Here is a 27,079-nt window from a genome sequence, read left to right as displayed (position 1 = left end):
GAACTCTGTTATCTGTGTTGTACTTCTGCTAGTACATATGCTCCCCCCCAAGATTTTTTTTGCCTATTACTAGTTTATGATTCTAACAAATATATCTGTATGGATAGGACAGAAATTTTATTTGTATATGTGTATGTTTTCATCATAGTCAAGAGTAGTGACAATCACACTAGTGATATATCAAGCCATACGCCTCTGCTCTTATGTTGGGAGTATGCAGTGGCAAGCAAACCTTTAAAGAGGCCATCACTCATGTAAACAAACCTTAATACAAGCCAGAATACAGTCCTTTCACCCATTCGGTCGTGAATCTGTGGTGATTCTCTTTGGGAAAACAAAAAACTAATTAACGGTATATAGCAAAAAGTGAATCTATATTTAGCAGGCAAAATTAAGCTGTATTTTAAAAGTGGTACTTTCTCAAGGGAAGTTTGTAGAAAGTACCTTTAAAGAACCGAAGATATGCCTGAGGCATAAAACTCATAGAAACATTTTATATATACGTTGATAGATAAGATGTGGGCATGTTACATATCTGTCTGTCTATATAATACATATGACTAAGTTTTCATTTTAAAAATGGAATTTCAGCATCACATCTGGCTTTAAAGCATTTTGGCAGAATCAGCTAACTAGAGTGTATTCATCAGGTACCCACAAACCAAGTGTTCCAGCTATGCATGTGAACATTATTATGTTCTGTGTAAGCCTTTAAGGAACTCTCAGAAGTGGTATTAAAACTCTCAAGTTTTCTGTTGTTAGTTGTATCCAGATTTACTTTCCATGAAACTTGTGTATATTTCTTGGTTAAAAGGAGTGTTCTTATTAAGGAAAAAAAAAAAAAGAAATAGGCAAACCATAAAATAGACTCTTAATGATAGAGAACAAACTGAGGGTTGCTGTAGGGGAGGTGGGTGGGGGAGGGTCTAGATGGCGGATGAGCATTAAGGAGGGCACTTGATGTAATGAGCACTTGGCGTTATACGTAAGTGATGAATCACTAAATTCTACACCTGAAACTAATATTACCCTATGTTAACTTACTAGACTTTAAATAAAATCTGGAAACAAACAAAAAGGAGTGTTCTTATAAACCCTTCTTGCTGCTGATTTCAGCTGAAACTCCCAAGTCTTTTGAGTAGCTTAAACTTAATAGTTTTGGAGGAGTCTTATAATGCATCTCATTTAACTCTCTGTCCTTGCACGTGAGACAAGGGAGGTCTGGAGCCTTTACATAATTTAAACACAGCACCCGGTGGAATCTGCTGTTCTCTTAAGTCCTCAGGCCAGTGGTGGTGAATAGCCAGGCCTTTTATGCTTATTATAGACCTCGGGAGTGTAGTTAATCTCCTGGGCTTGGTATTATTCTCCAAATTAGAAAGCCAACAGATTCTGGCCTACTGTACCGAAGCCTTTTCTGTAAAAATATACGGGGTCTTGGTGGCTTCACGTTGAACTCAATGTTTTATACCTTGGGTGATAATGAGTAGTACCAAATAACTAAATCACTTCTGTGTGTATGAAGTTATTTTCTTGTTAAATTGAATGAGAGATTCTGATGATGGTGCAGTTCTTAGCACTCCATCTCCTATCCAGCAAATACTGAATCAGGCAGTGTTGAGTAGAGTACAAGTCAGTCCCTGAAGACTCATATACATATACAGACTACATATACATACATATACAAACTAATCCTTATTCTCTCATTTATTGAGTATAACAACACGTTTCCAAGGTGGAGAGGGTCAGATTGAAGGGAAAAATGCCTCTTGTCAGATGTGTTATAATTCATTATTTTCTTTTTACTAAGAGAAATTTGCTGTAAAAAAAATTTTTGTTTCCATTTCTATTACTAAAATATGACTGCTGTTGAGATGACCTCTCCATGGATCCCAAACTAGTCTTCCAAACCCAAAAGGGCTTTGAATGCAGAGCTCTAAGAAATCACGTGTGAATACACACTTTATCTGAAACATTGTGTTTTATGATACTAATACCTAGCTTTGCCCCAGGCTGTTTGCGGACTTTTGTTGTTGTTGTTTAACCAGTCACTGAAAACTGGTGGTGGTGTTTGTTGCTTTGTTGGCTCTTCCTCCAGCTAAGACCATACATGACTACAGTGGTACTTGGCGGTTTGAGCATCTCAACGAACTAGCTTCCATTTCTCTCATGGAGATCAGTTTTGGCATTTAAAACACATGCCTTTGGAAAACCGGTTTGCACGTATGTAAACATGGGGTTAATCCTCCACACCCTCAATTCTAGAGCTGTTGACAAAGTCATCCTTTGTGGATTTTAAAATAAACTTTTTGTCACTCTCTGCAGCTTTTGGTATTTTCCCCTCCCATTTTTTACTCCCTCCTAAATAAGCTTCTGTGTTAAATCACTGATGTTTCTGGATCATGGAAAACCGTAAGCTTGAAACACAGAGACTATATCCAAGTTGACTACAAATCTGATGACAGTTTTTTGAACATGGACCTTTATTACTCGGGTCCTTTTTGGCCCTTCACAAAAATGGTGAGATTCCGTGCTTGTGATAATATTGCTGACTTCTCCCTGGAAAACAGCTCTGGGCAGCCTTCTTTCTGTATGGTATTTAAGTTAACTCACTACGAAAACCACATTCACACCCTTCCTCAATTTTCCTTCCTTTTCTGGTCGGGATTGGGGGGTGGGTGTGGTGATGGGTTTTTCTCCTGTCTGGCATATAGGACAGAATGTTTTCTCCAGCTGGGCTCCTTTTCTCTGGGACTTCCATGTCTGATAGTCGTATTATGAGTGAGATCGCGACACACACACACACCCCATTAAATGAAAAAATATAGTAGTAGGAGGCAGACAGCTCACTGACCCTGTTGTAAGTTGTAACTCCCTGCCCTTAGCTATTTTGTTACTTGTAGATCATGGTCTAATTATTTAGCATTAAAGGGACACTCATTCTGTGGGGTGTGGAATCATATTTATAGTACCTTTTATTAGTTTGCATTCCGTCGTGGTAGTGTGGTGATATCATAAATAACAGAAACATAATATCGGATGCTTGTGAAAGGGTTTTCTTGCAGCCAGAGCATTTTTCCTTGTCGTTCTTTGGTTTGCTAGGGGAGGCGGGGGAAATACGGTGTGTGCGCATGTGTTCAATGCCTGCTCTCCGGCATTGGTTAGAGAGTCCAAGGGCCCTGCCTCGTTCGGAAAGAACTGTCCCGTGAATTTGATGCGGGCTAGATTTATAGCAGCATGGCTTGGACTGTGTTTGCTGCCTTAGTCAGCTGTGAGAGCTCCCTGCTGGGGCCACTCCTGTCTGATGGAAAAGCAGCAGCTGGGAAGGTGCTGTTTCAGGCTCTTGCTGTGTAAAAAAAAAAAAACTGAGAGCGCGAGAGGGGGGAAAACTCCAGTAAGTGCACAAGCTGGCCTTGGAGGGGGAGACGGCGGTCATGTGGTTCTGGCCATCCTACCCTCTGTCACAGTGCGGATGAGAGCTTTTTGCTCTTACCCAATCATGCCTGGAATGCCGCTTGCCACTTGGGTTATTTCTGCTATCTGTCGCTCCTGGTGCCGCAGTGCTAACGCTTTGGCAGATGGGACACTTTTTCTTGGAGTTTGTGTCTTCGGTTTTTGACTGCTGGCAGTGCCGGGCTCGTTGTCGCCGCTCACCCTCTCCCTCCCTGCCCCCCTGGGCACCATGGCCCATCGGCTTCGGTTTCATTTTGGCTCTGGGCGCAGCAACACAGCCCCTGAGTCCGAGATCCTAGACCAGGAGAGGGAAGAGGACTTTTTCATGGCATTCCACACGCTGCCGCGGAGGAGTGGCCCGCACCCCTTCGCCCAGCAGGGCGCGGAGGACCGCGGTGGCCTGCAGGAGGCCGTGGGCGCGCTCAAGCGCAGCACGTCCATGTTCATCCCGCAGCTCCTGGGCCCGCTCGACGCGCGGCCCACCCGCAGCTCATCTGTGCAGATCTCCCTGCAGCGCAAGGCGGCCGACGGGGCCCCCGACGCGGGTGCGCCGCCCGAGGGCCCGGACGGCGACGCGGGCTCGGCATCCCGGGCCGGTGGCCCGGAGCCCCCGGAACCCGAGCCCCCCGGGAGCTCGCCCCCGAGGGCGGCCCGGGCTCCGGGCCCGCAGCTCAACGGCACGTGCGGCCGCCGAGCGCCCGGCCTTGCCGCCTGCGACGGCCGCGAGGAGGCCGAGCCGAGGGCCGCCTGGGGCCCCGAGGGTGGCGGGGCGCTGCGGATCCAGCACCGCGCCTCCAGCGCCGACGTGCGCCAGGTGAGGCTGACGCCCTTCGGGGCCGAAGGCCAGAGCAGCCCTTCGGCGCCGGAGCCCAGGCGCTGGTCCCTGCAGCACGTTCCGGATGCTTCTGGAAGCTCCGGGAAGCGCTGCTTCGTCTTCCAGTTGCAACAGCCGCAACCGGGCGCTCCGGGGCCAGGCGGTGACTTCAACTTCGGTTTCACCGGCACGAAGGGGGACAGGCTGGTGAGGTACCCCCGCATCCGGCTGGAGAGGAGCACCTCGTACCCCACGCAGCCCCGCGCAGAGCGCGGGAGCCCCACGGAAGAGCGGGGCCACCCGGAGACGCCGCCTCGGGGCCGCAGGGGGGCTCCCGAAATCCACAGGACCAACTCGGTGGAAAGGACGCCACAGGGGCAGGGCTGCACGTTTAAGATCAGGCAAGATCAGAATGCGGGGCAGCAGCACTTCAGAATCCTCGTGACTCGGGGGCCGGAAGAAGCCCCCCAGAATCCCGAGGAGAATAACGCCAGCAGCCCTGGTACCACTAGGGTAGCTGGCGCCCCGGTAAGTTGGCGTGCGGTTTGCGTGTGACCGCCGGGTCTGAAGGGACTGAGCCAAGCCCAGAAAGCTGCTTCTGCAGGCTAATTAAAACAAACTTCATCCTCCTCCTTTCTCGGAGTTTCCCTGCTTCAGGCCATTGTAACAATGTCTGGCTGAGTTCTGGGACCGTGATTTGTAGCCCAGTATTTGGTAGAGTCCCATAAAACTAGTGTTTAAGAAGACACTGTGTGTTTAGACCCTAAAAGTCAAATAACTGTTTTGAAGATCAGATGATCCCTGCTCCCTCCTTGTCCCCTTCTGAATAAAAGAATTTTAAAAAATTCATTACTTTGACTTAATCTGCCGGTGCCCCAACATGTTGATCTCAGAAATGCATTTAAGAGCTGTTTGCTTTGATGATGTTTCATTTAAAAATAACCAATTCTCATAAAGGTTGAGAGAATGTCACAAAACTTGAGTCTCGTCTCTTAACAATTAAGTGCATGGCAAGTTTGATCAGTTCTTCCTAATGGCCCTTTTGCTGTGGAGGATTGACCCTTGTTATATAATTTATTGTCTTTGGGTTTTTGTCCATTAAGTAATACTGAACAAGAGTGGTCACCCTTGTGGGGCAGTAAGAAATGTATTTTTGAAGCAGATTGGCTTATGGACCAGGGCTAGGCAAAACTGCTTGTTAATGGTCAGATTGCGGAGGTCATGCAACTTAACACTGGCCACTTGAACATCTAACTGGGAGGCTGTATATAGACGAGTAAGTGCCCTCTCTCCAGCTGTGGAAACAGGCACCCTAGGACAGATTTTGGCTTTTATTTCTCCTGTGTTCTTGCTCTCTCCCTCTTGGTGAAATGGAGTACAGAAAGACAGCTGCTAATTTCACCAAGCAAATGATGAGTCTGCATCTTTCATGCCTCATAGTGGGATGAAAAGTTTTATCTGTTAACTTTCTTTTACCTAGTAATTACCAGCCACTGAGGGCTCTATCTAAACACCGAGCGCCTTACATTTTGAAATGGGTTTTTTCCCCCTGGATTTATTTGAAGACCGGTTTGAGGATAGATCGTGAAACATTAAGGGAACTTTTTGTTTGGGTTTTGGTTGTGCCTTGAGACTTTTCAAAGTGGATGACTGAGTATTAGTGTGGAATTGTATCATCTTTTATTGCCGTGTGTTGAGAAAGGTTTTTGGCTGTTCAAGTGAACTTTATCACACTGCTCCATCATTGGTTTGCACCATTTTGAAGGTGTAATCCGATGCTCAATGCAAGTATTGTATCTTTCTTGGTGTTCTATAAATGTTTCTTCTTCTTTCTTTTCCATGCATCCTTTTATTATCACTAACCTTTTTTTTTTTTAGGAAATGTCTGAGTGCTTTGTCTTGATCTGAACCGGTATATCATTTTTATATAATAGTACAAATTTCAGTAGAATTTTGATATTATAATAGTTCTAACCTTCGCCCCCAAGAAAGTACATCACAACAGTTACAGGCTTCATTGGGTAAGACAATTTCTTGCTGAACTTGGACCGCCTACCAGCTGAGGTTTCATAAACAAAATGCGTTCCTAAAGTTTTGGTAACTACTCAATGCTATTACCAAAAACTTGTCATTTTGCAGTTAGATGTTGAAGACAGATGTGTTTATATAACTAACGTCTCATTTGGCTTGAAATTTCTAATGTAATTAGGAAACAAACAGGATATACTAAAACTGGTACGTACTTAGATACAAGGGCTATTCTCAATTGAAAGGACTGTGAGAGCAGGAAACAAGTATCTTCCAATTTGGAAATTTAAGGTCTAGAATAAAGAGCCTTTCTTGAGAAGAAGTTCTCTGGTGCGAATTTCATAGGTGTAGTTCTCCTATGTGAATTTTGATACACCTGTGATATTTTTGTTCATGGACATAAATTCATAAATGGTTGGTAATCAGCTGGGTTTGTTTTTAAGATTTTATTTATTTATTTGACAGAGAGAGACACAGCGAGAGAGGGAACACAAGCAGGGGGAGTGGGAAAGGGAGAAGCAGGCTTCCCGCCGAGCAGGGAGCCCGATGTGGGACTCGATCCCAGGACCCTGGGATCATGACCTGAGCCGAAGGCAGTCGCTTAACCAACTGAGCCACCCAGGCGCCCTACAGCTGGGGTTTTTTTAAAGCAAAAACTTTTTTTCTTTAAGAGGCAAAAACAAAACTCGTCACATCACAGAACCGTCTGCTCCATTCAACACTTTGTACGTGTTTCATATGGGCAGGGGTGTTAAGTCTAGGCGGCAGCTGCCCTGGCCTTATTTATCTTGAGGGAAAACATTCACTGGGGCGTCTACAGTCTGGCTGCCACCAGGCTTTTTTGATGGTTCACATATCTGCTGCTTCAGTCAGAAGGGTACTTCATTATTCGTTCACGTGAAAAATTAATGAAAATTTGTTGCAGCCTGGCTTTTAAATGACATCAGAAATGTTTCTCGATTGGGCAAACCACTCAGGCTTCCTTTTACACATGGGCTTTTCTATTGCACAGTCTCTTCTCTGCCTCAGACCTTATTACAAGGTTACCCTGTTGAGTATTTTTCTGTATCTCAGGCTGCCTCCCAAACATCCTGCTGTGAATAAATCTCAAATGCAACATGACTTCAAAAAATGTCAACCAGCTAGATTCCTGGGGGGGAAAAATACGTTTCCACGCCTTAACCCCCTTTGGTGATGGTTTTCCATCTGGTCTGGCCACCCATTCAGGAAAGCAGAATTGGTTCTTGTCATCCGTTAGGATATTTCAGAAAGGGCTTTAGGACTGAGCAATTCCATTTGTGGCGTTATTAACAGTCATTTCGTGAATGACTTATTTTCTTAGTTTTTGAGGTATTTGGTTTGGTTATGGACTGCTTCACTGTATTTGAGTTTTTCTGAGGAAGTTAGATCACCATTTCCCAGCATCGGTGCCCCCTTTCCAAACAGTCTCAGGGATAATCACTGCTAGGTTCTGCATTTTACAAGCTGAGTTTTCGGATCCCATTAATGTCATGAGGTGTTTCAGGTCCACTGTGTATATAACATTACACTGGATACTTGGAAGGTTTCTGGGGCTGTCTTCAGTTGCTTGCTGACAAAGTTTGTAATGTAAACAGAGGGGGAGGAGGGCCCGTGGGGGCAAAAACAGGTAGTCTCCCACCCACTACATATACCAATAGGGAAGGGAGTGTTTCTCCTTTACTGTTACCCTAGGTTCTCTGCATTTTCCCTGTGTCCTCTCAGTGGACATCCACTTTGCCGAAGTAGTATACTCATCTCTTGGGATTAAAAATTTATTTTACTAAACAAAAGAATACCCAAACTCTTTTTATTTGGAGGGGATTTTAATTTGAATCTCTTTTAGAGACGATGATTTTACTGTACAGAAAAACCTTGACACGAGTACTAACTGGTGTCGCTTTTTTACCCTAAAAAAATAATTCTCTGAATATATGTATAAACCACCCCTTTGTTTAAAAAACACACCAACAGCCGTGTGATGAATAAGAAAAGTATTTCTTTCATTCACTGGGTTTCTGATTGGATTCTCTAAACTTTATTTTCCCTTGAATATAGTAACAACCTCTTAATGCGATCGTGTGAGACTATTCCAATACTATGTAACAAAATTTCAGCTATTTCCATGGATGCTTTGATTCGGCATTGCTCAGGGTTGACACGGATAGGAGTTGTTTTTTTTACAAAGTCTCTCTCTAGTACTTCACCATTTGAAGGATGCCTTCATTTATTTCACTTGGTCCCTGTAACTAACATCCCATTGCGAAGGCATTGCCTCACTCAGCCTTGCTTGCTATCCTGCGAAATAGTGCTATTTTTCTATTTCCAATGAAGGTACATGGTAGCTTCATTAGATGTGGGAACTAGCATATTCTATCACTTTGTGTGTGCCTAATGGGAATTTTAAAAATATCTTTAAAAGTCTGTGTAGCCAAAAAGCAGTTAAATGCTTCCAGTGATGTGACATTTTTGCTGAAATTTTTGAAGATGGTACCTCCAGTTGGTGCTTTGCAGCTTAACAGGGCCGGGGGCTGGGGGGGGGGGGGCAGTTTTGGAGACCCGCAGAGGCAGCTGGGCAATTTACTGACATGTCTCAGGGGAGTTAGAAGCCATCTCTGAGCTTATTCTTAAGTGAAAAATGAGGATAAAAATCTCCAGCTCTCCCAGGTTTCTGGTGAGGTTTAAATGAGGGAACATATGTGGAAGTACCTGATTAGTGTTGGTGTTGGGGTTTTTTCCTTCTTAACCGAATAGTTGTAATATACAAATCTTTCTTTGAGGAAGGTAATCAAGTTAACTCTGAACATCAGTTTTGGATCAGCATCAGGCATAGCATGGATTTAAGGCATACCTGGAAGTATTTAATAACTAGCTTTGATATCTCATCTGTCCTAAGTCTGGCTGTTGGATAATCAGCATCACAGATCCCAACACCACCTGTGATGATCGGTCCTTAAAAAGACTCAAATTCATTGGTGAGCTATGGATTGTAGAAAAGGATCTTTAATTGTATTTGCTGTATTGAATTTTGAAACTTTGAAACTTATATTTTTACCAAATCATTTTGCTGTAACATTTCCATTGGTTACGTTTACGTTTCCCTCTTACAGGTTGAGGCTTTTGAGCAGCAATCTCATGTTATCTGTACAAGATCTCCACATTGTGTGATTGGCAAATGAGGGTAGTATTTGTGCCTTATCAGATACTGCCTTTTGGAGGGTTTTCATAAATGCCGCAACTGCTGCTCTTGGCCAAGCCTGGAGCCAGAGTTCCTAGGCATTGAAATTAATCTATAATTTTGTAACACATGTTAATAAGAAAGTTGTTATTGCTACATAAAAGTTCACAATACCAGAGGAAATTGACTCCATGTAAGAATTCTCTTAAAATTTAATAAATGTTGGGTGTCTGTATAGTTGATGGTTTAAAACTAATTGAGGCTAATCTGAATGTTAATGTATTTGTATAACTGGAGATAATGAGGCATATTTTTAATAAAAATAAGCTCATATTATTGCTGAGCTAGATTACTGCCCTTAAATATTTTGACTTTTTTTCCCCCCAGCTCTTAATGATACTACCGGGACATTTGCAGTAATGAGGAAAAAGCAGGAAATTCACAGTGTCGAAACTATTGATTAAATGCACGAATACCAGACTATCTTAAGTTTCCACTATACTTGCCAAAAGAAGCTTGGGAAGCCTAGTCCAGTCTAGTGATTATGAGAAGTTTAGTATCCTGTCTTCGGTCGTCCACTTCCCTTGATTCATACCAGGCAGCACAATATAATTCCATGTCCTGCAAAAGAGAGAACACTAAGACCATCTACCTGCTATATACACCCAGCTCCAGTTTAAAGGTTAAAAGGGCCTAAAGGGATAGCGTATTGAAAATATTAGTTATAATAGGTATTTCAGGAAGTCTGTGTTTTTTCTAGGCAAATGGAGGTTATCGAAAGATTTTTAGCTTGACTTCTTAGGCATTATGGGTGAATAATGTTCTCAATGGATGTTCCTTTTTTGAACCTTGTTTATTCTGCTCACAGCTTATTTGGGCGAACTGGAATACAGAGGACTATAAAAGAACAAGTGAAACAGGTGGCCTGGAAGGAAATGGTTGATGTCCTGGCCAGTTTTATGCTGTCCTGAGTTGACACTTTGGTGGTCTCTAGGCACCACCACATTGTAACAGGAAGTTGAGCTTTCAGTATGGAGGATGGAAGAGATTGAATTTCAAGCAGCCTGCTTTTTATACCCTGATCATTTTAGAACCATGGGCCATTCTGACACGTTGGAACAAAGTACTTAATGTGAAGGGAGAGGTCCTGAAATGAAATGACAGTATCAGAAATTGAGTTGGAAGGGGCCCTCTTTTCTTCAGATTGGCTGTGGTCCCTAGCCTAGTGTTCAGATACTTTGTATCTGTTCCTTTAAGTGCCTGCCTTCTTTGAAACCATTCTGTGTTTATTTTAGTGTTAAGTATTGTGCTATATTTTGCTTAACTGGGTAAGCAGAAAGAGAGGGAATGACCCCAGTGAGAAGAGACGGGCATTTCCCCTAGCAGATCTGCCTTTCAGAGCCCCTGGAATTTACACAGACTTCTCTTGTGACTTAATTTTTATAGATGGGAGTGAGTCAAGGGGCTTTTACGTGCCTCATGTAATAACTCTGAGGAGTCTGCTTTTGACCTGTGGTGTTGCCTCAAGTTGCTTACCTCTTGCAGGGGAGGGGGGAAGCTAGGACAGGGTAGGGATGGTATGAGGCATATTAAGTATTTGGTGATCCAGATAGTTTGATAGATTCACAGTTTCTCTTTCTTTCTCTAGGTCAGTCCAGAACTAGTAGACCTTTAAAATATATTTAATGACCCACACATCATAACTCATCTATTTCCTTGACTTCTTAAAGCTTCACAGTCTATTGTACTTCTTGACCATTTCTTTTTCATATTCTTTTAAAATACACAATTAGATATTTGACTCTTGAGGGAGAAAGAGTTGCTTTGGTCCAGATTTTTTGAGTTGAATAGAAAAGTTGAGTTGGAGCAGAAATACTGAAATGCGTATATTAAGCTCCAGCCAAGAAGCCTAGCACTTCTTCAAAGCCGAGAGCTTCCGGCTAGAAGTTTATTGCGTGACCAACAGCTCTCTCTAACTTTCCTGAGGAGTTCGGCCCAGTTAACCACTGCACACTAACAGCATAACTCTGCGGCTCTTCTGTATTCTGCTCATGAATATAATGCCTCCATTTTAGGATCAGTTCAGTATGTATGTACTGATTTGTGTTTTCCAGTTGAAAAAGATACTAAATTGTAATAAAACTCTAAACTTTGGATACAATGTTGATCTTACCGTAATAGAAACCATGTTTAAAAAAAAAAAATCCTGGTACATTATTCTACCTTGTGCTTATTCTAATTAGTGTGTATTATTAGGGTGCCCAGTTACTATACTAAAGGACAAAGCAGTAAAAATAGTTTTAGATAAACACAGTGTACCTGAGGGCCTGCCTGCATCCTCAGTTGAAATTATATTAGCAAGAGATGTTCCTGAATTTTGTAATATGGCATTGTTCTCTAGCTAATGTATGCAGGAGTCCTTTTTATTTATATTTTATTTTTTTAAAGATTTTATTTATTTATTAGAGATCACAGGCAGGGGGAGTGGCGGCGGGGGGTGGGGCGGGGAGAGAAGCAGGCTCCCAGCTGAGCAGGGAGCCCCGTGTGGGGCTCCATCCCAGAAATCCCAGAACCACAGGATCATGACCTAAGCCAAAGGCAGACGCTTAATGACTGAGCCACCCAGGCACCCCACAGGAGTCCTTTTTAATTCTATATGCATAAACTTACAGAGCTGTGAGTTCTCTGAGGAATCCTTTCAGCCAGTTCCTTTCATTTTAAAATGAGGAAACTGAGCATTATTTTTGCAGTTACAGAGAACATACTTTTTATCTCACAGGTGTGAAATGATTATTGTTTCTTGATACCACCTGTGTACTTCTTGATGTTAGAAACGCGGAAGGTTGGGAAGCCTGTTGTCGTAGAAGCTTTCCAGGTGACAGGACCGTGGAGGTGAGGCACACCGGCAGAAGCCTTGTGCAGGTGGGTGACAGGCTGCTTACTCACGGGGTGGGACGCTGTGGGTCATGGTGCACAAGGGCGATGTCACGGAGAGGAAGATCAGAACCAGATCTAGAAAGATGACCAGGATTGGTCTCAGTGGATCAGCGGAAGGGGTTTGTTCGGAAGACGGAAGGGAGAAGTGACCATCAGTGATGTGCTTGCTGGGTTTGCCTAGGAATTTCCTTGATCATGATCAGCAAGTTTCAACAGATTGTTTCTTGATGTGAAACATTGTTGAAGAATTTCGTGGTGGTGTAGTTATCAGAATGAATAATTCTTCTCTTTCCCATCAAACGTTGAGTTGAATGAACTCCTTCCTGGTCAGTCTGCCTGCCTTCCACAGAGCCCTTCCATAAGCACCTGCCTGGCCCAGGCCAAGGACAAAGAGATACCAGGACAGTTCCTGCCATTGAATAGTGATAACAGGAATTAAACTGGTGCCTGTAACCTTTAATGTAATCTATTGTAGGGCCATAACCCAAAAAGAAATGAGTAAGCTTGATTTATAAGGCTTATCTCTGTTAATTGTTTATATATGTGCTGGAGAATTTATCCTGAAGGGCTAAAGGAATGAATATTCTCAGCCTTATTGTGCCTTTCTTTCTTTTCAGAATGACATTTTAACTTAAGAAAATGCTAGTCGCTATTCTACGTTATGATATGGGAACTGTTAATTATGTAAAGTACATACACTTAAATATTGTATACATTTTGATTTAACAAAACAAATCCCATTTCCACTATTCAAATTAACCATATTCACTTATAGGTGGATACAGTCATTAAATAAAATTAGTAATATTGATTGGATCTAAAACTTAAACCAAGAACTAAAATAACCTCAAGATTCATCTAAATCTAGATTTAAATAATTTTGTATAAAATGTTCCACACCATAGAATAAGAAGCAGTTAAAAAAAAAAAAATCACAGGGTGCCTGGGCGGCTCAGTCAGTCAAGCATCCAACTCTTGATTTCAACTTAGGTTGTGATCTCAGGGTCATGAGCTGGAGCCCCAAGTTGGGCTCTGCATTCAGTGGGGATTCCACTTGAGATTCTCTCTCCCCCCACACTCTCTCTCTCAAATAAATGAATGAATGAATCTTTTTTTTTTTTTTTTTTTTTAAGATTGTGTTTATTTGAGAGAGAGAATGAGCGGGGGAAGGGACAGAGGGAGAGGGAGAAGCTGGGTCCCTGCTGAGCAGGGAGCCCAATGTGGGACTAAGTCCCAGGACCCCTGGGATCATGACCTGAGCTGAAGGCAGATGCTTAACCAACTGAGCAACCCAGGCACCCCATGAATAAATCTTTAAACAAAACAAAACAGAGCTGTGAAGGATCACTCCTAACCTTGGAAGCAGAAAGGGGAATCACCAAGAAAAAATGGACAGACTCATCTATATAAAAGTATTAAATTTCTGAACTATGAGAAATATTAACTCTGGAAAACAACAGATGTTTTTCTTAGCGTTTAATACAACCTTCTCTCACAGTATATCTTCTCAGTGTCTGTGATCCTGCTTACATAATTTTTGCTAATGTCTGTGTTGTGAAAGTTCTAGTAAATACCAGAAAAATATGGAGGTTCCCCAATCTCCTGATTCTCCCACCTCTGCCCTGGGAAGTAGGAATGTGCAGGTGTATCACACGGAGAGATGAACAATAAAGACCTAAAAGCCAATCCTCCCAAATTGCATCACTTTGTGCCTTTCACATTACAAAAATGGTGAGCATACTATGTAAAATTTTGGGAGACTTTGTGTTTGCAAATAGTACATTCAAATTGCTGGTGGTAGTGTTCGTGCATGTGACTTTAGAGTGACTGTCGTGCATTTAAGCATTTAAAAATGATAAAGCAAGTTATAGGTACTGAAATTCTTGTGTGTTGAAATGTTGGAGTCAATCCAGAGGAAGTTATGAACCTAAATGGAAGCCTTTATAAAGAGATGTTTCTATTTTCTGCTTTTTAAGTAGTTTGCTTTCCTGTACCCTTTACAAAGAGCAGATGGATGAAAAGGGCTTTTAAGATTACTGGCTACTGTGAAAATAATTTGGTGATTGTGCATTTATATTCAGGTCTCAGCCATCAGACCTTTCAGTAAACGAAGGCCCCTTTAATCCCTCCTTGTCACCAGAATTTTAGAATTTTTAAAATTTAAAATTTTTTGAATTTGTCACCAGAATTTTAGAATTTGAAATTTTCTTATTTTCTTTTCAGCCAATACATATAGGAAATAGCTAAATTGAGTTGTGTATGTCATTATTTTTTGCTCGTGGAAGTTAATGTCACGAGAATAGGCTTCTTGAAGTTAACATAATTAAGCACTCTAAAATGGTCCAATTCTAGTTGGATTCTACCCCAAGCTTAGATTGCCACTTGGAGCTTTGTTGGCCATTGACAGAGAAAGTGGTCTATATTTCATGTTTGAAAATCAAGGAGCCTAAAATCCCATTGCACTTCAAGTGAAGACCTGTTGCCTTATAATGCCGGAGTCCGTCAGAATCAGAGACACTTCCCAGGGACCTGAGCCTTGTACTCGGTTGGACAAGGGCTGTGTACTGTATCTCGGCAGAGAGATGCTTTACTTTGCACACCTTTTAAACTTGTGGAGGATGCCTAGAGTTTGGGGGATATAGGAACTCTCTCTGTCCCCAGAGAGCTGATCCTTTTGATGAGACAGGGGAATCACACAAATCAAAGACCGTGATGGGGGTCACATGAGGGTGGCCCATTTCCTTTATCCTTTTACCCCTCTCAGCTACTGACTTAACACAGGAGCACTGAGAAAAATTAGGCGACAACCACAGTGTTGGCCTCATCTGGGGAAACCTGGAAAGGGGCCATGTGCATGGATTGAATATGTATATTGATCCGGGGACCATGACACAGCAGAAATCCTGAAAAGGCCATTTTGTGACTCTTCTGGAGCCAAAGGTGGATGTGATTGATGGACAGGATAGCTTGTGAAAAGGGATCTGGAAGGAAGCAAAAACATTCATCTTGGAGATCAAAGTTATTGGATTCATGCTTTAATCCAGAAGGAAAAAATGTTCAGGATCTTCTCTCTCTCTGTCTGTCTCTATTTCTCTCTTTCTCTCTCTTTTTAATCAAGTACTAATTAGGAATTTTTGGGGAAAGGTTTTCTGTGGTTTCTTTCAAGCAGATGATAGAAAAATCTATTGACACACCCATTCCCCCAATTGGTATGACCTTTACATTAAAGAACAGCCCTAACTTGAAGGGCCCAGGCAATGAAGTAAATGCAGTTCTGCCCTTAGTGTCTGTATCCTGGTAATAGAGCAGAGAAAATCTGCAGGGTTCTAGATGTTGATGATCTCCATTTCAGTGCCTTTGTTAGAACTGATGTTGGGGTGAAGGAGGTGGTTGTGTGTTTCTGACTCATGGAATCATAATATTTATTTATTCTTTTCTAAGCCTCCCTATTTCTCTTAGGTGAAACTTTTTTTTTTTTTTTTTTCTATTAGAACAGATGGGTGGCACTGCCCAGTCGGGCTGCCTGGAGACTGATGAAAACCATTTGTGAGGTTACTAGTAGATGAGACGATAAATGTCTATGCAGTGAATTCATTGGGTAGTTGGTGCATGCCAGACACTATTCGAAGTTCTAGGTATACAGCAGTGAACAAAACCAAAAGCTCTTCGCCCTCGAGCAGCTGATAGGATTGGGGAGAGCTGAGCAAAAGAAGGAAAAAGTACAGATACTAAATGAGGATCAGTGCCATGGAGAAGAGCAGGGAAGGTGGGTGTGCAAGCTCTGTCTTCACATTTTGCACCGATTGTGGACGGCCGCTGTGGGGCCACGAGGATGGAAAGCCACAAGGAGGGGTTGAAGCAGTGGAGTGATGTGACCCCATTTTTATCTTCACAGACCACCCGGGCTCCTGTCCCGAGAGGCGAGGCCATTGCCGTGTTGCCTGTCGCCTTGGAGGTGGCGGGGCCCGGGCTCCGGCCTCTGCTGTTGTCCCTGTTCTGTGTATTTGTTCTTCCAGGTACTGGGGGCAGTCATCAGTTTTCTCAGGAGTTAGTCTAACCTTCGTACTTAGACTGTCAAACCTTCATACCTAGACTGTCATTTTCATGGTGCAGTGCCGAGAAAACGGGAAGCTTTTATTCTTCTTAAGTGAGTGTTATTTCAAGATGCTTTCTGCTGCCTCTGTCATGCCAGGATGTGGGCGGATTTATTTTTGCAGTTTTGCACCAGGGAGTCTGCTTCTGATTTGCAGATTGCATTTATTATAAGGCTTCTTGTCCATTGATGAATAATGTGTGGGCTACAAGGCAGATCCACGGCTTTTAAAATAGCTCATTTATCCCGCAAGGCTCACCCCCAGAGAGAGGCAGCCCCTTCCAAAGTGTTGTCCGGGAGCAGGGGTTTTTACATCCGTCTTCCCATTTCTGAAGTCCCTTGTTAACGTCCTCTGGTTCATCGTGTGTTTCCCTGATGGGCTGAGGACTTGAAACAGACCCACACGATCTCAGTTCATGGAGATGATCTGAGATGGGGAGAGAACTTTCAAGTTGCTGTTAAGGAATGAAATGCTCGTTGGTCTCAGCTCCTGAGAATTTCCCGTGTAACGTGGGTTGAGACAAAGGGAAATACCAGGCGTCATGCTTTGTCCTGAAGCTCCGTAGCTACAGCCAATCTATCCTCCTTGCTCTGAACTGACCAAATGAGGCCAGGGTGGAGGCTCTGGGTTTGGAGGGGGCCGATGGAGTCCTCAGAGAGCAGGAAGTTCCATTAGTGAGAACACTCCTGGGGACATTCTCGCCATCTCGCGGCCATGAAAGGGTCATGGGCAGGGTGTAGGGCACGAAGGGGTTCCAGGCCACCTCCCTTACCGAGTGGAGCCCTGTGATTCCAGTGATCTTTGCTCCCAGAAACCTCACTGCAGATTGCTTTTCCTTTTGAGCAGGTTTCTTGTTTGGCCTAGTATGTCGCAATAGGCTCTCAGTGGCCAGGTGGCATCTGTTGGAATGCTGGTGTGTGTTGCCAAGCAAAACAGATGCAGGAAGATTTGCCTGAAGGAGGGGGAAGAAGGGAAGGCGAAGTAGGGAGGAAGTGGGAGGCAGGTCGTGCTGGGGACAGGAGTGGAATTAAACCATATTTATCTATAAGGGAGGGCATTGCTTTCTGCATCTCAGAAAATCCTTTTGGGTTCATGCAAGTATTTCCAAGCCTGTTGAATGCCTCTTTTTCGTGGCCCACCCAGCGTTCAGAATGGTATTTAAATGGTTCTGTACAGCAGAAAGAATTACTGACCTTATGCCTAGTGCAAGCCACTGGCCATCGGTTTTTTTTTTTAAAGATTTTATTTATTTATTTGACAGAGAGACAGCGAGAGAGGGAACACAAGCAGGGGGAGTGGGAGAGGGAGAAGCAGGCTTTCCGCTGAGCGGAGAGCCCGACGCGGGGCTCGATCCCAGGACCCTGGGACCATGACCTGAGCCGAAGGCAGACGCTTAACGACTGAGCCACCCAGGCGCCCCGGCCATCGGGTTTTTAATCTTATTTTAATTTATGGCTATTTCTGCCTATTAATAGGTTGACCCTTAATGGAATACAATCTGCCAAGGATGGTGCAGACGGGATAAAAAGAATTTCACTGATTCTCATTATCCAGCTCGTTAAAGGATCCGGGGCCATGTGTGGATTTACTAATGTGGGAAGGTATGGGGGGGCTGGGAAGGCCACTGTACCCCGGTGATGCTGATGTGCAGTCAGGGGTGAGAACAACTAGTCTTAAGAGGTTAATGCTAGGAAGAACCTGAATCTTGGTTTTCTTAATAAACCTTGGTGTCAGTGCTGACCCAGTGCATTTATCTTCACCTGGGCCTCCATCAGCAGGACACAAAATAAGTCTCCATTCAGGTGAGACTGTATAGTACCACCTGTGCATTAAGAACAACAGAATGTTCCAGCTGAATATTTGCCAATGTATACGGAAAAAAGCTTATCTCCCCAAATAGCTTGGAATGAAAGGGATAATTTTCTCCTCCATTTCCAACTGCAAGAAGTAAGTGAAAGTGGGATTCTAATTCGAGACTGGCAAGACCGGTCTATCCTGTTCCATCTTACTTGCACATACCACTTTTCTCCAGGTAACCAAAGTAAATACGAACTGCGTGCATCTTTGTGCCATTTGCAAACTCCCCTTCTTGAAAGCATTGACCAGTTGTCCAGTGTTCATGAATTTCAGAGAAGGGGTCATAGGTAGTCTCTCCTTTATAGTATTAAAAACGCAAAGGACCGTAAAGGTCATGTGGGCCAGTGTCTTTTTTTTTTTTTTTTTGAAGTTTTATACCTTTATTTGACAATCAGCGAAGTGTGTGGTGTCTTGTCCAAGAGCACACAGGAAGGTGGTAGCCGAGCTTGGGTATCAGGTGGCCTGACGCCCAAACCGCTGCTCTTCCTGCTTCCCCCAGCACGAGAGAGTAGTAATTATAGCTGAATCTTGGCCATCGGGAGTCTTTTGCAAATGAACTGCCCAAAGACCGGTCACCCTGTTCTAGGGCTCTCTTTCAAGCCTTCTTGCCTTCTTAAGGAGAACACTTGGAACATAGAACAGTAAACCTTTTTTTTTTTTTTTTTTTTTTGGACTGACTGTTACCCTCAGAGCCATAGGTTATTATATAATCTCATCTTCTTTGTGTAAATAAATATTTTTTAATGATGCCATCAGGGTCTGATAAGGTATATAATCCACTTTTCTTCGTCATTAAAGTTCTCAGGACACCTGTGATCTGAGAGACAAGCTTGCTATTTTTGTTCATTTCTCATTTCCCTTGCTAATCTGTTACCCCTTCTTGGGCCTGTCACTGCGGCTAGCCCACCTCCGTCTTCTGATTGGCTGCCTCTCATCTGCTAAGGACGGAGAAGGTGTTTGGGTGTGCCTGGTAGGATTGTTTATAAAGTAAGAATAAATAGGCTGAGGGTAGGGGTTTGAGTCATTCTTTTTGAATTGAGGGCCTGTGATCTGTCTTTTGTCTTCCTCCCCCACATCTTTTTGCCTGTTACTCTTTGTCCTCTTGGACCTCGTCCGGAATCAGACAGGTTGTTGTAAGATTTCAGTTTAAACATTCAGTGGGATAGTCTGTGCCGTCGTGTAGCATAGTTCCTGGCACATATTAGTACTTAATAAATCTTAGCTGTCTTTATTGTTCCCTCTGAAGGAGATGTAAATTCTTCACAGGTGTTTTAGGGATTGGATAGGTTCACTGCCCATCAACTGAACTTACATTGGCAAACATATTTTTAGTTTATCTTAGTTTTTTAGTGGCTATCTGGGTTTTGTCCTTCTCCTTTAGGGTTAATACATTTTCTACTATGCTGAATATAAGAACCATGAAAAAAAAATCAATAAAAAGCGTTCTTAAAAAAGAGTTTATGATTCATTAGATTAACAGGTGTCAGCAACTTTCATTTTCATGACTTAAGTTAAAAGGACTTTAAAGGCTTTGGTGGTTTATTCTCCTCTTCTTTTTTTTTTTTAAAGGCCAAACCAAGATCACTTTTTGGTAATGGCTACCTTTCCCCTGGGAAAGGTATTTTCCGAAAAAGTTCTTTCTGATTTTCACTAAACCCACACAGAGTTGTCATCATTTAAGTTACCCTTTAGATCTCTATAAATTTAAAAAAAAACAAATCATAAATCAAGATGTGCAGGTGATTAGGGGATCAATAACCTCATCAACAGTCATATAATTGTACCTATTGATTGTGTAGTTTGCTTTTGAGTGAGATGAAAATGTAGGCACCCGGCAGTTTCCCAGATAGGTCATCTTGGACCGCTTGTTAAGAATTATATTAAAATTAATCTTTTTTGTGCATCTTCCCCTCTTCACACTGAATGTGCCACTCTCATCTGAATTTCAGGAGTCTATTAATAAAGTGTGTGTAAAGAATTAGTTGCTAATTTTGGATGTGCTTGAAATGAGATTGTCAGCAAATTACAACTTCAAACATAGGACTGCAGTTTGTTAAGGATTGGACATCATCCTCGGTGTGGAAGATAAATTCCAAGCTTATGAAAAATACAAAGGTTTCATTACATATGGTTTTTTTTTTCTTCTGTTGGGACCTTCCTTATATACTTTTAAGATGCTTAAAGTGTCCTATAAGATTATAGATAGCTTTTCTGTCCAGACTTAGGTTAAGATGTTATGATATTAAGCCTGTTTATTAACTCTTTCCTGATTAAATAGTAAATTTAAATCTAAAATTTATTAGTCCACCTGAGTCCGTAGGTAATAGCTGTGAAATGGGCTGTGAAATGCCAGTGGTAACACTGGCAGAAAATTAATATTCTTTAATTCAGCCTCCCCCGTTTAACAAAAAAGAATAAACTGAAGTCCAGGGAGGTTTTGTGGTTCGTCTGCTATTGCTACTTTTATAAACACTGGAAGTCAGGAGAAGTGGCCCTTCTGAATTCCTTTCACATTCCAGGTACTGTTCTAGAGATGCAAGTAATGAGTACGAGAGACGCGGTCACTGCTCCTAGGAGGCTTATGTTCTAGCTATTGTCGTTATTACGAATAGGAAAAAGATACTAATAAGTGAAATAACTACATATTTTCCTAAGGATGCCAAAGGAAGTAAACAGGAAGCTGAGACAGAGAAAAATAATACGGAGGCCTACTTGAAGAAGGGTGCTCAGGACAAACCCCTCTTGAGCTTGGAGGCACCAAGCACACGGAGGTCCTGCTTTGGGAAGAGAGTTGGGTGTGTCTGAGGAACAGAAGGGATCACAGTGCTGCGAGAGTGTGCAATGGGGGAAGGAGATAGCGGTCCATGATGAGTCAAAGGAACAGTCTGGAGCTCTAGGTCGTTCACGTCACAGACTCTGTCCTCTTGTCTGATTGTAAATGACACGGAGGCACTTGGTGGATAAAAACTCTGGAGCCTGGGAAAATAAAGGAGCTATTCAGAAAAGTAGAAAGTCTTCACATTTCTAGAAGGAAAGAAGAACCGGTGTCTGATGTCACCTTTGAGATTTACAGAGGGTCACTTCCTCCCATTGTTCCTCGCACATGTGATCAGAAGCCACTTTTTTGTTTTCTTGTCAAAAGCCTGCGCCATATATTTTGCCTCTACTGAGAGACCACAAAGACAGTGGGGTCAGGAACATGTGTGCGGCCATAAAGATTTCTTCCCATGTCTTTAGACTCCACCTTCACTTTGGAAACACTGGGGAGAGAAGTTTAAGCTGTCTTTGTTGGGTTGCCGTTCCTTTTCTGGACACAGCCATGCTGCCGACAGTCGGGTGTTAACGGATGGGGCTTCGTGACCCGTAAAGAGCTGAGCAGACGTACTTGTGGCTCGTTCAGTGAGCTCTTGGACAGTTTGCAAGGTGCTTTCCTTCAGACCAGAAATGGTAGGCTGGGTGACCTCGCGTGCGGATTGCACAGGTCCTGCCCTGAGACCGCAGGGAGCATTCATGTCCGTATGCCCTTCTTAGAGTGAACACGGAAGACAGTGTGGTGGCAGGGGCTGCTTCACCCCTCCCCGAAGGGGGGCGTGGGGGGGGTGTTTCCCCTCCCGGGTGGATGCGGTGGCAGCGCGGCTGGGCTCGTGCTATGCGTAGCCTTTGCGGGACTGGAAGCTTCCACTCGCTGTCTTTGGGGAATGTGTGCTTTTAGGATCCAGCTACCATGCAAAGCAGTCGAGTTGGGCACCCAGCAGTTCCAGCTTTCTAGCCATCCCCACCAAAATGCCAGACCGGTGGAGTGAAGCCCTGGATGTTCCAGCCCCGGAGAGACCACAGGCTGCCCCCGGTCAGTCCACAGACTCGTGAGAAGTAATGAATGCCTGTTGTGATCCTTAAGCCCCTGAGTTTTGGAGTGGATTGTTAGCCACAGATGACCAGAAAGGGCAGTGTCCTTCATACCCAGTCCTGGGGAATGGAAGCTTGGCGCGTTCAGAGAGCCACCTCCCGTAGGTAGGCTCGGGGGAGTGTGGGATGGCCGAGTGCTTGGACAGCTGTTTTCCCGGAACCTGGAGCAGGGTAAGCGGCGCCCGAGATGGGCAGACCAAAGAGTTCAGGGATACACTTGGTGTGGACAGCTGATAAACAACTGCAGGGGCCCAGCGGAGTGGGAAGGGTGGGTGTTTTGCTCTCAGGAATGGAATTATTCAACTTGAAGGGAAAAGACAGTTTAAAGAAATGCATCGTTTCCTTGGAAGTTGCAGAAGGAGAAGTGTTCTTAGCCTAGGCCTGCACCAAGATCCAGTTCTTTGTTAAAATCTGGTTTAATAGTTGCGTAGTGAAGGACTTCTTCCACATAATAAAGAATGGCTTCATGTGGGATGGTCGTCTTCATTTTCTTCCTTCTCAAATGCTGGTGGACTTCAGTGTTGAGTCAACTTTTGTTCACTGTGTCCTGTAGGCCTTTGTGGTGTATATAGTAGGTGCTCAGTAAGTGAGGTCAGTTTGGTTTTTATAATAAGTGGATCCATGTTACATGTGATTTAACTAAACTTGCTCCAAAGCAAAATCTGCTATAGTGTTTAAAATCACAACAAACAGTATCAGTTGCAGACCATACCTCTGTACTTGAACACATGTTCTCCATGTTGTGTGCTTAACCACCCCCACCACACACACACACACACACACACACACACACAATTTCAGACCAAAAAATTTTTTTTTGACAAGCGAAGGATTTCCTATTTCTTGAGTAATCTGAAAAGATACACAGCTCACGTCCTCCATCCTGAGCATGAATAGGTCTTTAAAGACCTCGGCCAGTTTGATGCTCGGTCTTCATTCCCAGGGAGTCAGGGTCTGGCAACTGTGTGCCCCCCGCCCCCCCCCCGACATGGCCTAAGTCACCTGCACGGGGTGAGAGGGCTGCTGCTGACCAGCCCGGCCCTGCAGTCTCAACAACCATGGGGACACACCCCTCACCTGTTAACTGGCCCAGACCTGTGGGTCACCGGTCTCGGATCTGGAGAAGGAGAGGCGGGTGAGGGCAGGACGACTTTGAGCCTCTGGGGCTCGCAGCCCTGGCTGTTCATTAGACTCACCAATGGGCAGCTGATGGCAGCAATGACCGAGTCCCAGCTCGTCTGGCCTCTTTCTGGCACTTTATGGACCAGTGCTAGCAGCAAACAACTTGTCATTTCAAGTCTTTTCGTCTCTTTTCACACTTCTTCTGCTAATGTTTTGTTAAAGAGCCTTTGTCAAGTCAAGAGGAAGAAAAATTAATACTGGCTTTATGTGTAGGTTTTGTTTGCAGTTTAACAAAGTAGCCTGTTGGAGTGTATTAAATAAATCAAGCACTAGATTAAGGTCCTTTTTCTACCACTGCTGTGACCCCCGGTCCTTATAGTTTTCGGCGTTCACTTTCCTATGTGTGAAATGACCACGCTTGCACAAGAGTCTCTGTGAGGAATAAGTGTCACATACGTGTTCTTGTCCTTTACAGATGTGGCTGATTATAGTACCGATAATAAAAAGCTTAGATATGTCGAGGTGGTGGTGGTTTTTCTAGAAAAGCTAGAAAATGTCACGGGTTTGTTTTTTTTTTTTTTTTCCTGCCCCTAAGATGACTTGAGAAGGATTTTAGGCTGAAGCAATTAAGGAAGGCCACATGCTGTAAGGAACAAAGTCAGTCTGAGCTGTGCACACATCGCTGGCCCTAGGTATATCCTTTGTTGGAATGTGTTGGGTGTCTATGGTTACGAACTTTGATACAGTCGTGCTAAGGCATTTTGATCCAGGAGACCATGTCCTGCTGTTGATCAAACATTTCTGTGCAGAGGGACTCTGTTTTTTCCCTGGAGAGTATTTATTTCTCAGTGCCAGGCTCCAGGCTGGCTGTGCTGCTCGAGGCTTCACTTGCCAGACATGCAGCTGGGTCAGAAGGGGGAATTTATGGCAGGTCTCAGTAAGAACACTTGTTGAGAAGAAAGGGTACTTGGCTTTTGAAGGGGGAAGTATGTTAGGCTTGGCTTCTCTGGGCCCACTCCGCCCTTGGGGGCTTTGATCTGAACACTCCTATCGTGTGGGTCCCTCCCTGTGGAAAGGAAAGGAAAAAATGCTTTGAAAATATAAGCAACAGATAAAATAGAGGTAATTCTAGAATAATCCCCGAGGTAGCAGAGAAAGGCAAGCTCTAGCTTGCTGGGGGTGGAGGTGGGAAGGGGCGCGTGGGTGGAGTGGTGTCCTCCCAGATGGGACTATGTCAGGTTGGTTTGAGGAAGCCTGGAGCAGTGAAAAGAAAGGTTGTTGACCAGGCAACTTGTTAATGTGATAGATCTTGACTTGTAATTGTGACTGTTAGTCCTTTTCCAGTAGTTAGTTGCTAGATGTTAATTGCTGCCTGGGTCATTGGTTACATTTGCATTTCTGGCCTGCTCTTGAGTGGGTATAAATGGGGTGATGAAGACCTGTCGTTTTCAGATTCTGCTCCCATGGCTGCTTCTAAGGTTTTGCAAAAATTCACCTGAATTTCATTTTTATTATTTCTAACCTTTACCAGCAATGAAGATGGATATTACACATTTAAACATATAAAATGTGTAATGATAAAATATCCTATGAGTATGTTCTATATTTTGAGATTCTGTATATGCTGCTGGAAATCCATTGGTGTATTCTGCTAGCTTATTTTCACATCCTTCTGGATCACTGTAATATTTTAACTGGTTTGATTAGCTTGGGCAGGTTATGGTCCAAAACTTCAGTTTTTATAAGCACCCCAGGTGGTCCATGGTCCGCTTTGAGAAACCTTGGTCTAAGAAATGTTGAACAATGCCTCATAAAAACTGATAGTCTCAGAAATATTTTCTCCCTAGATTTTATTTTCAGCTGCAGTGTCATTACTGGAAAAATATCAAAGAAGCCTTTTTTTTTTAAATGACAAAAAAAAAATGTTGAAGTGTATCTATAATCCCATCTAGTTCTTTGATAGCATCGAACCTCAGGTAGGCCTAAAAAGTTACGAGAGGCTTTCTCTTCATTGGACATCTGTATGTTTCACAACTAACAGCTTACAGTGCAGTCAGTTCTGGAGTTTGGGGTCTGACTTCTACGGGTAGCCAAAGCCATTTGACGATCAGAAACTTTGGAGGCCCTTCACTGTTCTTCCACATCCACCAGTGGCCAGGCCCTGCCCATTCTGCCCCTTGCAGTGGTCTCTCCCTTCTTGCCCCCCCCCCGCCCCCCCACCCCAATCCACTGCACGGCCAACTCCCTGTCTAGGGCAGTAGTTCTCTAACTGGTGAGAGTCCTCACCACCTCCAGACAGACTCCTCTCATCCATCTTGCGCCGGTGTAGCTCAGGAGTGCGATCTTCTCAACTACAGATCTGCGCTCCCATTCTGCTGAAAGCCGGTCCCTTACCACCACCATAAATCGGCTTGTGGGTGGCGCCTCCAGCCGGTCCCGCAGACGCTCTCTGATAGGGCACCCTTCTCTCCACCTGTGCTCCCCGCGGCCGCCCTGCTCCAGGTGCCCTCCCTCCCCTTCCACCCCGTCCCTCACTCACGAGACTCTTGTTCCCTTGGGGCGCCCCGCTCCCAGCTCCATCCCCCCCATGTATGTTTGCAGATCTGCCTTCTCTCAAGCTAGGTTGGAAACTTTTCATATATGAACTTGGAGGTTTTCAGAATAAAACACTGTTCACACAGTGATTATATATTTGGCTTCTTTTACTTAGATATACTTAGATGTTTACTAGTTATTAGTTCAGGGGAGGGAGGCCAAGTTGATACGGCCCCTGCCCTCCGAGGGCTTCCTGCCAAGGGGGAGAGGCAGGTAGAGAGAAGCTAACACGCAGGACAGTGTGTACTCCTAACTGGAGCGAATGTTCAAACCCAGAGGAAGACAGGACGAAAAGCTGTGGATTCTCATGACTGAGGGAAGCCGAAAGGCTGCAGAGAAAGTCGGGTGCGAGTGGGTCTTGAACAGCATGGGGTTTAGACCCACGGAGAGAGCATTCTAGCAAGAGGCTTGGGGCTGAGGAAATCTCAGCCGAGTGGGCCAGCGTTGGCAGTGAGGTGCTGGTGAAGAGGAGGTAGGACTTCAGAAGGAGGTGGAGGCAGGGATGTGTAGACATGCTGTTGGCGGGATGTCGGTGTCTTTCGTTGGTGCGAGGGACGAGCATCTGGGCCATTTGAGGGCTGGGGTTTGCATCGTTGTCCAGGATACATGATACGGTCGACTCTACTTGATTTGACAAGAATTTGTTTTCTATTCTAAAGCAGGAGTCAGCAAACTTTTTCTGTAAAGGGCCAGAGAGTAAATACCGTCAGGCCTCTATTTAGAGTCTGTTGAGAACAGACTGGGTTGTGCACTGTTCATTGTGAAATACCCGGATTTTGAGTGGAGGGAAAGCCCCTGTGAATTTCTTGCTCTCTGCTCTAAGCTGGGCTGAGTGTTCTCGGCACCCTCCATCCCGAAACGTGCTCTGCGAACAGGATTCCCATTCCGATGTAGAATCTGCGGCGTACTAGGAGGCTGTGGGTATCATTTCTGTAAGTTAGGAATGGCCTCCGAAGGGCCTTTTGTGGTGTGCCTCTCTGGTGGCCGTGTGGTTGTCTGCGTGTTCTCACGTGTAGCACAGAGAGAGCTGGGGGAGTGGACCTGGTCACGGGTGTTCGCTTGGTGGGGCCGTGAGCA

The 27,079-nt window shown here is 44.1% G+C and overlaps 1 protein-coding gene across 8 annotated transcripts in view; it reads left to right on the top strand.

Moving 5' to 3' along the window:
- Positions 1-27,079, top strand: part of NEDD4L (NEDD4 like E3 ubiquitin protein ligase) — a 335,624-nt gene that overhangs the window by 193,720 nt on the left and 114,825 nt on the right. For 2 of the 8 annotated variants that reach the window (XM_034995972.1, XM_034995971.1), the window contains exon 1: positions 3,179-4,795. The exons of 3 other annotated variants lie outside the window; for them this stretch is intronic. In XM_034995972.1, coding sequence (XP_034851863.1) covers positions 3,683-4,795 — 1,113 coding nt within the window. In that variant the 5' untranslated portion in view covers positions 3,179-3,682. Of the gene's footprint in view, positions 1-3,178; positions 4,796-27,079 lie in introns of those variants that run through there. 3 more of the 8 variants (XM_034995966.1, XM_034995965.1, XM_034995967.1) reach the window with 2 other exon arrangements.

Source organism: Mirounga leonina, unplaced genomic scaffold, assembly GCF_011800145.1.
Source record: "Mirounga leonina isolate KUSES-001 unplaced genomic scaffold, KU_Mleo_1.0 Mir_93, whole genome shotgun sequence".
In the NCBI taxonomy this organism is placed as follows: Eukaryota; Metazoa; Chordata; class Mammalia; order Carnivora; family Phocidae; genus Mirounga; species Mirounga leonina.
The sequence above is the reverse complement of the archived record's forward strand: the minus strand, read 5'-3'. Positions and strand labels throughout refer to the sequence as shown.